We start from the raw sequence: 11937 nt of genomic DNA, 5'->3' as shown, positions 1-11937 counted from the left end.
CTCAACATGACTGTGAAGTTGACCCAATGGTAGGATTTTAAAGGGAGGAGGCAACAATGCAGAACAGATTTTTCTGGATGATCGTCACAATGACAGCCATGGAAATTACAATGACAGACATGGAAATTACAATGACAGCCATGGAAATCACAATGACAGCCATGAAAATCACAATGACTGCCATGGAAATCACAATGACAGCCATGGAAATCACAATGATAAGGGGGGTTTAAAATACAATTTGTTTAAGGCTCTGTGTGTGCGAGAGAGAGAGAGAGAGAGAGAGAGAGAGAGAGAGAGAGAGAGAGAGAGAGAGAGAGAGAGAGAGAGAGAGATGGTGAAAATAGAGAAAAGGAGAGAGAAAGCAACCAAGACAAAAGCCATTTCTGACCTGTGTATGTCTACTATACAGAATGTCAACTATGAGGAAGAGGACGATGATGAAGAGTGGGAGGAGAGTGATGATATTAATGAGGATGATGTTCTGGGTTTGTCCCCTGCCCGCAGGCCAGGTCCATTCAGACTGCCGCCTCAGCAGGACCTGATTCAGCTGCCCTAGTTACTGCCAGCCCGCTCCCTTTTCTGCAAGCTGGCCTTTTCCTCTGCCCGATGGCACTCAAACCCAGCTCCATCCTCTGTCTCTTTTATGATTACCACATATTTCCTTTCTTTTGTCTCCCCCACTCCCTCTCTCTGTCCCCCCTCTCTCTCTCTCTCTCTCTCTCTCTCTCTCTCTCTCTCTCTCTCTTTCTTTCTTTCTTGTCAATTCTCTTTTACTCCTCTGTTGGAGTTTCTTGCCAGGTCTTGTTTAATCTTGGTGATGATGATGATGATGAACATGATGATGGCAGCAGCAGCAGTAATAATGCTCAGGCCTCTTCATCGATAATGTGTCAGAGAATATCTTAGTGTTGTTATCGAACACCTCCCAACTGCCCAGTAAACCTCAATTGCATTTATTCATTTACCGAAGAGGGGGATGGAGGGAGGGATGGAAGGAAGAGAGGAAGGAGGGATGAATGTAGGGAGGAGAGGAGGGAGGGCTATAGCTGATCAATAGCTAATAGTGAATTAAGTCATACCATATTTTGTGTCAATACATATTACAGCGTGTTTAACAGCAGTGAGCCAGAACATCCTGGCTCCACATCGTTATAGCGACCAGATCAATACAACACAGAAAGAGAGAACCTGTCTGTCAGAAAATGTAATTGGCTATCATAGCTGTGTGAAAATGTGGGAGAACAATATGAAAAGCATCTAGAGATATTTACCTCTGGTCTCAGGCCTGGGCTCAAGGGAGTGTGTGAATAGGTGTATGTCGTTTTACCTATACCTGAAATAAATAAAAAATTATGTTATTGTCCACCCAGAGATAAAACATTTCCATGTTTTTGAAACCTCCACTAAGGTACAAATAATAGTAAAATGCCTATCCCTCAAGGGTCTGGTGAGAGATAGTGTTGATAGTTTCCATCAATATTGATGGGCTTTGACAGTTCATCTGACAGGTTAATTGTCTGGTGGGTTTAAGTCCCAGGTGGATACTGCTGTGGTGACCCCAGGCCAGGACAGATACTGCTGTGGTGACCCCAGGCCAGGACAGATACTGCTGTGGTGACCCCAGGCCAGGACAGATACTGCTGTGGTGACCCCAGGCCAGGACAGATAATATACACACAAATAATGCAGCCTCCCTCTGTGTATGTGTAGGCCTATTAAGGCCTGAGGACAGGAGGAAGCACTCTCTCTCTCCCTCTCTCTCTCTCTCTCTCTCTCTCTCTCTCTCTCTCTCTCACTCTCTCTCTCCCTCTCTCTCTCTCTCTCTCCCTCTCTCTCTCACTCTCTCTCTCTCTCTCTCTCTCTCTCTCTCTCTCTCTCTCTCTCTCTCTCTCTCTCTCTCTCTCTCTCTCTCTCTCTCAAAGGCATCTCTCTCTCTCAAATGTTGCCTATATTTTGGTGACAAATTGTAGTCTAATATTAGTTTATCCTATGATGCATTTGCTTAAAGCATTCGTGCTATTATATGATCCAAACATGCCATAAATTGTCTTCATGCATTATATATCTTGGGGAGCACGTGTCTCGAGGCGAAATAACCGGTGGGGGCGCGAGGTGACAGCTGTGCCCCCGCCTGGTCGATCAGCTGCATTGGGACCCCACCAGTCCAGAGAGGGGAAGGAAAGGGAGTGGATCAATGAGCACTGGTGTGGGAGCCACTTTCACTCTTTCAATCTCTCTGGTGGGATAATTGCGCGAGCCTCCATTCTTCGAACACTTTTCGGTGGTCGAGCGCCCGAGGAAGCCGGTGCAAATCCTGATTAGAGCATCTTGCTCACTGAAAACCCGAAATATCGGGGGAAACCATGACAACAGCAGAAACCGGAGATTGAGAGCGAAGTCGCAGTCAACAAACTGCTGGTAGGACGGGGAACTCTGATGTGAAGGAAGAAGCTTTTTGTTTTACAAGAACAGTTTTATTTCAAAGCCCTCTGTCAAGTATGGAATCCTTGAAGACGCGCGCGGAGCAGAATATCCTGAGAGTTCTATGGGGAGTGATGGTCATGGCCTCGAGCGGCAATGGTGCAAGAGTTGTCAGTGGTAAGTTGTGATGATAACTTTTATAAAGTCGTTTTTCACATGTAATATAGGTCAACTTTGAATGATCGTACAAAACAAATAAGCATTATAATATAATAACGTCTGAGTATTGGGATTTCTGTTATCCTCAAGATCAAAATAATCAAATAACAATTTATTTATCATTCTCATGAAAGGAACAATAATCTCAATCATAAACTACCAGTGAAATATAACAATTTGTGACTATGTTAAAGTTGTCTATAGCTTAACATCATCATCATCATCATCATCATTATATTTAGATGGAAATGAGTGAATTTAGGATTATGGAAAATATAAATAGGTCTAAGATTGGGCACACAATAGTTTAGGCTATCTGAGACAATATAACGTTTTCTCCATATGGAATCATGTTTTCTATCCCAGACATTATTCATGTTAAAAATGTAATTACATGTTTTTATTTTTTATTTTACCTTTATTTAACTAGGCAAGTCAGTTAAGAACAAATTCTTATTTACAATTACGGCCTACACCGGCCAAACCCGGACGACGCTGGGCCAATTGTGCGCCGCCCTATGGGACTCCCAATCACGGCCGGTTGTGATACAGCCTGGAATCGAACCAGGGGGTCTGACGCCTCAAGCACGTAAACTGTTATTGCTGCAGATTTGCTGTTATGCTCTATTGCAGGTTTATTTTTTAGAGTTGTTTATTTCAATATCTATGTTTTTGCATGTACATTGATTGATTGATTAATTCATTAATCTTATGCTACTCAAATATATATAACATACATTTTTCTAAACTAATCCAAATCTACTTATTGCACCCTTTACTGAAATGGTTGTTTCAGTTTAGATGTTTAAGTTAGTCTCATATCTTAATATTCCTAACCCTGGCATTAATTCTGAATTCAGGTTTCAGGTGAATAAACATTCTAAATGGATATCCCCACTATGACTGGATTTCAATAGGAATTACACATCAATTTGCAAGCCAGCATAATGTGTCTTGCAGTAGATAGTGATAGCGCTGATGTCATCCACATATTCCTATGGAAAACACCTGATGGCGCATGAAGCCGGAATTATTTGAATTTGAAGCGTGCCATTTTGTTGTATGGGGCTGAATGGCACCAAAACATCGCTAAGGGTCATGGTGAAAGTGGCCGTAACTAGCAAAGGATCATGGTCGATGTAGTCGTTTTCATCCTGCCTGAGAGAGTCAACCGGGAGCCTCCTCATAGCCTGCCGGCACGTTCTGATTGGTCTGTGTCAGCACGTGGTCCTGTGTGACGACAAATGCACTAGTCAGAATGGATCACAATTTAATGAAATATCTTGATTTGTAGCAAACTTTAAAATCATTCACTGTGGGGATCGAACTTGATCATAATAAACTAATTTTAGAGCCCAAAACGTCCGTCTAGATTTTGGGGGCCACTCGAGCTATCGTAATTTACATAGGCTTTCTAGAGTCGACCAGGACTTTTGTCACCGCTAGGTTGCTACGCAGTAGCCGACCAGCAGAGCTCGAGACTTCACGCTCCAGACGGACACGGGGGGCTGCCTGTAAACTATGAGTTTCAGGCCACTGTATTAAGGTACATCTAGGCCTTCATATTCACTTAGGATCTCACTTGGTGAAGGCCACAGGACAATAAGTGACTGAATGCAACAACCATGTCTCTGTCACTAGCAAACCAGTCATGGGTGTTACTGGAAACTCTAAAATTAACTTGAAAGGCACGCTGGGAAATATGTAAATATGGCTTAAAATCCTACAGCAGGGCTATTAAATTCCGGTCCTGGAGGACCGAAACTTTTCTGGTTTTGGATTTTTGTATGGTTCTTCAAAGAACCATCCCATTTATAGTTCTTCAGAGACCCTAAAATGGTTCCTCTATCGCATCGCTCTCAAGAACATTATTTGGATCCAACTCGCACCTTTATTTTTTAAGTGTACCGTTAAAGATTCTGAGGTGTGTGTAGGAATGTGTGTGAGCCTGTTAGAGTTTGTTTACCAGGGAACTGTCCTTATAGGTTTTTTTGACTGGTGGTTATTGGGGTTGTACAGTTGATTTATTGTTCCCTCCCTCTGGGACTCTACATTTATGAAATAACTTACAGCAGGCTGCTGTTCTACATGTGTCAGTGCTGTCAGTGTCATAGGGCAGGCTGCTGACTTAACATGTTTGTATTCAAATCTGTTACAGAGAGAGAGAGAGAGAGCGAGAGAGAGAGGGAGAGAGTCTTGGACTTTTATTTCATTAGGGTGAGAAATGTAGTCTTGCTAACACCTAGTTTTGCTAAATCCTACTGACTTCAGAGTCTATGAAATATGCCCCTCTTTAACCTAACATTTCCCTACAGTGTGATTTAGACTAAATAAACTGCAAGTGACACGGATGGAAAAAAGACTGAAAGAGACAGACAGAGAATCAGTGAGAGAAACAGACAGAGAGAATCAGTGAGAGAAACAGACAGAGAGAATCAGTGAGAGACAGACAGAGAATCAGTGAGAGAAACAGACAGAGAGGATCAGTGAGAGTGTCAAGGGGTGCTGAAGGTGGGTGTGGTGCATGAATCAAGCGCAGGACGCAGAAGCTCAGTCCAAAAGACTTTAGTGCAATATTCACGTAGAAAATAAGCACAATAAGCCCGAAGGCGAAATAACGGCGCACACAGGCGTCAAACAAACGGCGCACTAACATGTGCGAAAAACCTCTCCAAAACACTGGAGGGAAGTACGTAGCTCCAACACAAAACAGAAGAGCAATCACACACAAAGACAAACACACACAACGAGAACTAAATAGGACACTAACGAGGACTAACAAGACACAGGTGTACAACATAAAGACAAAACCAAACGAACATGAAACATAGATCGGTGGCAGCTAGTACTCCGGAGACGACGACCGCCGAAGCCTGCCCGAACCAGGAGGAGGAGCAGCCTCGGCCGAAACCGTGACAGTACCCCACCCTTGACGCGCGGCTCCAGCCGTGCGCCGACCCCGGCCTCGGGGACGACCAGGAGGACGCGGAGCAGGGCGCGCGGGATGGTCCCGGTGGAACTCCGACAGGAGAGATGGGTCTAGGATGTCCCTCCGCGGCACCCAGCACCGCTCCTCCGGGCCGTACCCCTCCCACTCCTCGAGATACTGGAGACCCCCCATCCGGCGTCTTGAGTCCAAGATGGACCGAACGGTGTACGCCGGAGCCCCCTCGATGTCCAGTGGGGCGGAGGAGTCTCCCCTATCTCATTGTCCTGGAGTGGACCAGCTACCACCAGCCTGAGAAGAGACACATGAAACGAGGGGTTAATATTCTTATACTCAACAGGTAGATGTAACCTATAACACACCTCGTTCAATCTTCTCAGGACTTTAAAGCTTCCGGCAGGGCAGGCGGAGGGGTAGGTTTCTGGTAGAGAGCCAGACTCGATCTCCGGGTGCGTACACCGGCCCCTCACTGCGGTGGAGATCGGCGCTCGCCTTGTGACGAAGGACGGCCCACTGCAGGTGGACGTGGGCAGCGTTCCACGTCTCTTCCGAGCGCCTCATCCAATCATCCACCGCAGGGGCCTCGATCTGGCTCTGCTGCCAAGGTGCCAGAACCGGCTGGTAACCTAACACACATTGGAAGGGGGTTAGGTTGGTAGAGGAGTGGCGGAGAGAGTTCTGGGCCATCTCGGCCCAGGGAATGTACCGTGCCCACTCCTCCGGCCGGCCCTAGCAATACGACCTCAGAAACCTACCCACATCCTGGTTGACACGTTCTACCTGCCCGTTACTCTCCGGGTGGTACCCTGAGGTAAGGCTAACCGAGACCCCCAAACGCTCCATGAACGCTCTCCAAACACGGGAGGTAAACTGGGGGCCTCGATCAGACACTATATCCTCGGGTACCCGTAATGCCGGAAGACGTGGGTAAATAGGGCCTCAGCGGTCTGTAGGGCAGTAGGAAGACCCGACATAGGGAGAAGACGACAGGCCTTAGAGAACCGGTCCACAACGACCAGGATGGTGGTATTCCCCTGAGAGAGGGGAAGGTCTGTCACAAAATCCACCGAGAGGTGGGACCATGGTCGTTGTGGAACGGGCAGGGGTTGTAACTTACCCCTGGGCAGATGTCGGGGCGCCTTACACTGGGCGCACACTGAGCAGGAGGAGACATAAACCCTCACATCCCTAGCCAAAGTAGGCCACCAGTATTTAGTGCTAAGGCAATGCACTGTCCGGCCAATACCCGGATGTCCAGAGGAGGGTGACGTGTGAGCCCAGTAAATGAGTCGATCCCGAATCTCGAGCGGAACGTACTTCCGACCCTCAGGACACTGTGGAGGGCTGGGGTCGTGCAACGCTCGCTCGATTCGGCATCGACCTCCCACACCACCGGTGCCACAAGGCAAGACTCCGGTAGTATGGGAGTAGGCTCAACGGACCTCTCCTCCGTGTCATACCGCCGGGACAGCGCATCTGCCTTACCATTCTGGGACCCAGGGATGTACGTGATTTTAAATACGAACCTGGTGAGAAACATACTCCATCGAGCCTGGCGAGGGTTCAGTCTCCTCGCTGCCCGGATGTACTCCAGGTTCCGATGGTCAGTCAAAATGAGAAAGGGTGTTGAGCCCCCTCAAGCCAATGCCTCCACACCTTAAGGGCTTGAACTACAGCTAACAGCTCCCTGTCCCCAACGTCATAGTTACGCTCCGCCGGGCTGAGCTTTTTTGAGTAAAAGCACAGGGGCGGAGTTTAGGTGGCGTGCCGGACCGTTGAGAGAGAACGGCCCCTATACCAGCCTCAGACGCGTCTACCTCAACCTGAAAGGGTAATGCGGGATCCGGATGCGCCAGCACCGGGCCAGCGTAAACAGGTCCTTCAGTCTCCTAAAGGCCCTGTCCGCATCAGCTGACCACTGCAGGCGCACCGGACCCCCTTTCAGAAGGGACGTGATGGGAGCTGCCACCTGTCCAAAACCCCGGATAAACCTCCGGTAGTAATTGCAAAGCCCAAGAACTGCTGCACCTCTTTTACAGTGGTTGGAGTTTGCCAATTACGCACAGCGGACACACGATCCACCTCCATTCTCACCCCTGACGCGGACAACCGATAACCCAAAAAGGGAGACCGACTCCTGGAAAAACAGACATTTCTCTGCCTTGACATATAGGTCGTGCTCCAACAGCCTCCCCTCAATACACGACGCACCAGGGTTATATGCTCGGCTCGGGTAGACAGAGTACACCAGAATGTCATCAATGTACACGACCACCCCTTGTCCCTGCATATCCCGGAAAATGTCATCTACGAAGGATTGGAAGACTGATGGAGCATTCATCAACCCATATGGCATGACGAGATATTCGAAATGACCTGACGTGGTACTAAACGCTGTCTTCCATTCGTCGCCCTCCCTAATGCGCACCAAGTTATACGCGCTCCTGAGATCCAATTTTGTGAAAAACCGCGCTCCATGCAATGACTCTGTCATGGTCGCAATCAGAGGGAGTGGATAACTGTATTTCACAGTAATCTGATTGAGACCACGGTAATCAATGCACGGGCGCAACCCTCCATCTTTCTTCTTCACAAAAAAGAAGCTCGAGGAGGCGGGAGAAATGGAGGGCCGAATGTATCCCTGTCTCAAAGATTCGGCTATGTAAGTCTCCATAGCTTTTCTCTCCTCTTGAGACAAAGGATACACGTGGCTCCGTGGGAGCGCTGCTCCTGCCTGGAGATCAATCGCACAATCCCCCTGTCTATGAGGAGGCAACTGCGTCGCCCTAGTTTTACCAAACACGAGAGCTAAATCCCCATGTTCAGGCGGAATGTGCAGTGCGGGCACTTGGTTTGGACTTTCCACCGAAGTCGCCCCCACGGAAACACCCAGACATCGCCCCTCGCACTGAGCAGACCATCCATCGAGAGCCCTCTGTTGCCACGAAATAGCAGGGTTATGGGTGCTTAACCAGGGAATTCCCAGCACCACTGGGTACGCAGGAGAGTCGATCAGATACAGCTGTATAGTCTCTTCATGACCCCCTGCGCACACATCCTAAGTGGTGCTGTGATCTCCCTAATCAACCCCGACCCCAACGGGCGGCTATCTAAGGCATGAACGGGAAAAGGTTTGTCAACAGGTAGGAGAGGGATCCCTAAATCTAAACAAAACTTCCGATCAACAAAATTCCCAGCTGCGCCTGAATCTACTAGCGCCTTATGCTGAGAATGAGGTGCAACCTGTGGAAAACACACAGGTATACAAAAGTGCGCAACAGAAAGCTCTGGGTAAGTGGGACGTCTACTCACCTGGGAGGCCCCCCAGTGCGTGGCCTGTTGTCTTCTCCCCGGAGAACCCTCCCCAGCACCTGGCCGCAGTGTGCCCTCCACGACCGCACTTGGTGCAGGAGACAGGCCCCCCTCGGGCTCCTCCTCCTCCTTTCTCTAGCGCCGGGCACCCCCGAGCTCCATAGGGCTCGGCTCGGAGGTGCCGGAGGGCGGAATGGACGGACCCCCTCGGGACGTCCACGGGTGGCCAGCAGGGTGTCCAGACGGATGGACATATCGACCAACTGGTCGAAGGTGAGATGGGTATCCCTGCAGGCCAACTCACGTTGAACGTCCTCCCGTAGGCTACACCGAAAATGGTCGATGAGGGCCCGTTCATTCAACCCTGCGTCCGCCGCTAGAGTCCGAACTCTAGAGCAAACGCCTGTGCGCTCCTCCTCCCCTGTCTAAGGTGGACTAGACGCTCCCCGCCGCTTTGCCCTCAGGTGGATGGTCGAACACGGCCTTGAAGCGGCGGGAGAACTCGGCGTAGGAGATGGTGTTGGCGTCCATCTTCCTCCACTCGGCGTTAGCCCACTCCAACGCCTTGCCCGTAAGACAGGAGATGAGGGCGGAAACGCTCTCGTGTCCCGAGGGCACCGGGTGTACAGTGGCCAGGTAGAGCTCCACCTGCAGGAGGAACCCCTGACACCCGGCAGCTGTTCCGTCATACGCCCTCGGGAGCGAGAGCCGAATCCCCCTGGGTTCCGGACCTGGGACTGGTGGACCGGCCGATGGGGTTGGCAGGGTAGGTGGAGGTGTGGGTACCCGCTGGCCTCCCATCGGTGCAGGGTGTTGATGACGTCCTGTAGAGCGGTCCCCAGTTGTCGTATCTGGTCATCTTGGCCGCGAACATGCTCCTCGAGCGACTCAGGCGTAACTGCAGATCCTGCTGATTCCATTCTGGTGTGTGATTCTGTCAAGGGGTGCTGAAGGTGGGTGTGGTGCATGAATCAAGCGCAGGACGCAGAAGCTCAGTCCAAAAGACTTTAGTGCAATATTCACGTAGAAAATAAGCACAATAAGCCCGAAGGCGAAATAACGGCGCACACAGGCGTCAAACAAACGGTGCACTAACATGTGCGAAAAACCTCTCCAAAACACTGGAGGGAAGTACGTAGCTCCAACACAAAACAGAAGAGCAATCACACACAAAGACAAACACACACAACGAGAACTAAATAGGACACTAACGAGGACTAACAAGACACAGGTGTACAACATCAAGACAAAACCAAACGAACATGAAACATAGATCGGTGGCAGCTAGTACTCTGGAGACGACGACCGCCGAAGCCTGCCCGAACCAGGAGGAGGAGCAGCCTCGGCCGAAACCGTGACAGAGAGACAGACAGAGAATCAGTGAGAGAGACAGACAGAGAATCAGTGAGAGAAACAGACAGAGAGAATCAGTGAGAGAAACAGACAGAGAATCAGTGAGAGAAACAGACAGAGAGGATAAGTGTGAGACAGACAGAGAGGATCAGTGAGAGAAACAGACAGAGAGAATCAGTGAGAGAAACAGACAGAGAGGATCAGTGAGAGAAACAGACAGAGAATCAGTGAGAGAGACAGACAGAGAGAATCAGTGAGAGAAACAGACAGAGAGAATCAGTGAGAGAAACAGACAGAGATAATCAGTGAGAGAAACAGACAGAGAGAATCGGTGAGAGAAACAGACAGAGAATCAGTGAGAGAAACAGACAGAGAGAATCAGTGAGAGAAACAGACAGAGAGAATCAGTGAGAGAAACAGACAGAGAGGATCAGTGAGAGAAACAGACAGAGAATCAGTGAGAGAAACAGACAGAGATGATAAGTGAGAGACAGACAGAGGGGATCAGTGAGAGAGACAGACAGAGAGGATCAGTGAGAGACAGACAGAGAATCAGTGAGAGATACAGACAGAGAGGATCAGTGAGAGAGACAGACAGAGAATCAGTGAGAGAGAGAGACAGAGAATCAGTGAGAGAGACAGACAGAGATGATAAGTGTGAGACAGACAGAGGGGATCAGTGAGAGAAACAGACAGAGAATCAGTGAGAGAAACAGACAGAGGATCAGTGAGAGAAACAGACAGAGGGGATCAGTGAGAGAAACAGACAGAGAGAATCGGTGAGAGAAACAGACAGAGAATCAGTGAGAGAAACAGACAGAGAGAATCAGTGAGAGAAACAGACAGAGAGAATCAGTGAGAGAAACAGACAGAGAGGATCAGTGAGAGAAACAGACAGAGAATCAGTGAGAGAGACAGACAGAGAGAATCAGTGAGAGAAACAGACAGAGAGAATCAGTGAGAGAGACAGACAGAGATGATAAGTGAGAGACAGACAGAGGGGATCAGTGAGAGAGACAGACAGAGAGGATCAGTGAGAGACAGACAGAGAATCAGTGAGAGATACAGACAGAGAGGATCAGTGAGAGAGACAGACAGAGAATCAGTGAGAGAGACAGACAGAGAATCAGTGAGAGAGACAGACAGAGATGATAAGTGTGAGACAGACAGAGGGGATCAGTGAGAGAGACAGACAGAGAGGATCAGTGAGAGACAGACAGAGGGGATCAGTGAGAGAGACAGACAGAGAGGATCAGTGAGCGAGACAGACAGAGGGGATCAGTGAGAGAGACAGACAGAGAGGATCAGTGAGAAAGACAGACAGAGAGGATCAGTGAGAGAGACAGACAGAGAGGATCAGTGAGACAGACAGACAGAGAGGATCAGTGAGAGAGACAGACAGAGAGGATCAGTGAGAGACAGACAGAGAGGATCAGTGAGAGAGACAGACAGAGAGGATCAGTGAGAGAGACAGACAGAGAATCAGTGAGAGATACAGACAGAGAGGATCAGTGAGAGCGACAGACAGAGAATCAGTGAGAGAGGAGAATTGAGGATCCTTGAGAGGGGGGGACTGAGGATCAGTGAGAGAGGGGGATTGAGGATCATTGAGAGAGGGGGATTGAGGATCATTGAGAGAGACAGACAGAGAGGATCAGTGAGAGAGACAGACAGAGAATCAG

At 49.1% G+C, this 11937-nt stretch overlaps 1 protein-coding gene across 2 annotated transcripts in view; it reads left to right on the top strand.

Moving 5' to 3' along the window:
• Positions 1–2115: 2115 nt before the first annotated feature.
• Positions 2116–11937, top strand: part of LOC121570492 (chondrolectin-like) — a 29729-nt gene continuing 19907 nt past the window's right edge. For both annotated transcript variants that reach the window (XM_041881953.2, XM_041881952.2), the window contains exon 1: positions 2116–2601. In XM_041881953.2, the coding sequence (XP_041737887.1) occupies positions 2502–2601 (100 nt within the window). In that variant the 5' untranslated portion in view covers positions 2116–2501. The remainder of the gene's footprint in view (positions 2602–11937) is intronic.

This window comes from Coregonus clupeaformis, chromosome 7 (assembly GCF_020615455.1).
Source record: "Coregonus clupeaformis isolate EN_2021a chromosome 7, ASM2061545v1, whole genome shotgun sequence".
Lineage (NCBI taxonomy): Eukaryota > Metazoa > Chordata > Actinopteri > Salmoniformes > Salmonidae > Coregonus > Coregonus clupeaformis.
The sequence above is the reverse complement of the archived record's forward strand: the minus strand, read 5'-3'. Positions and strand labels throughout refer to the sequence as shown.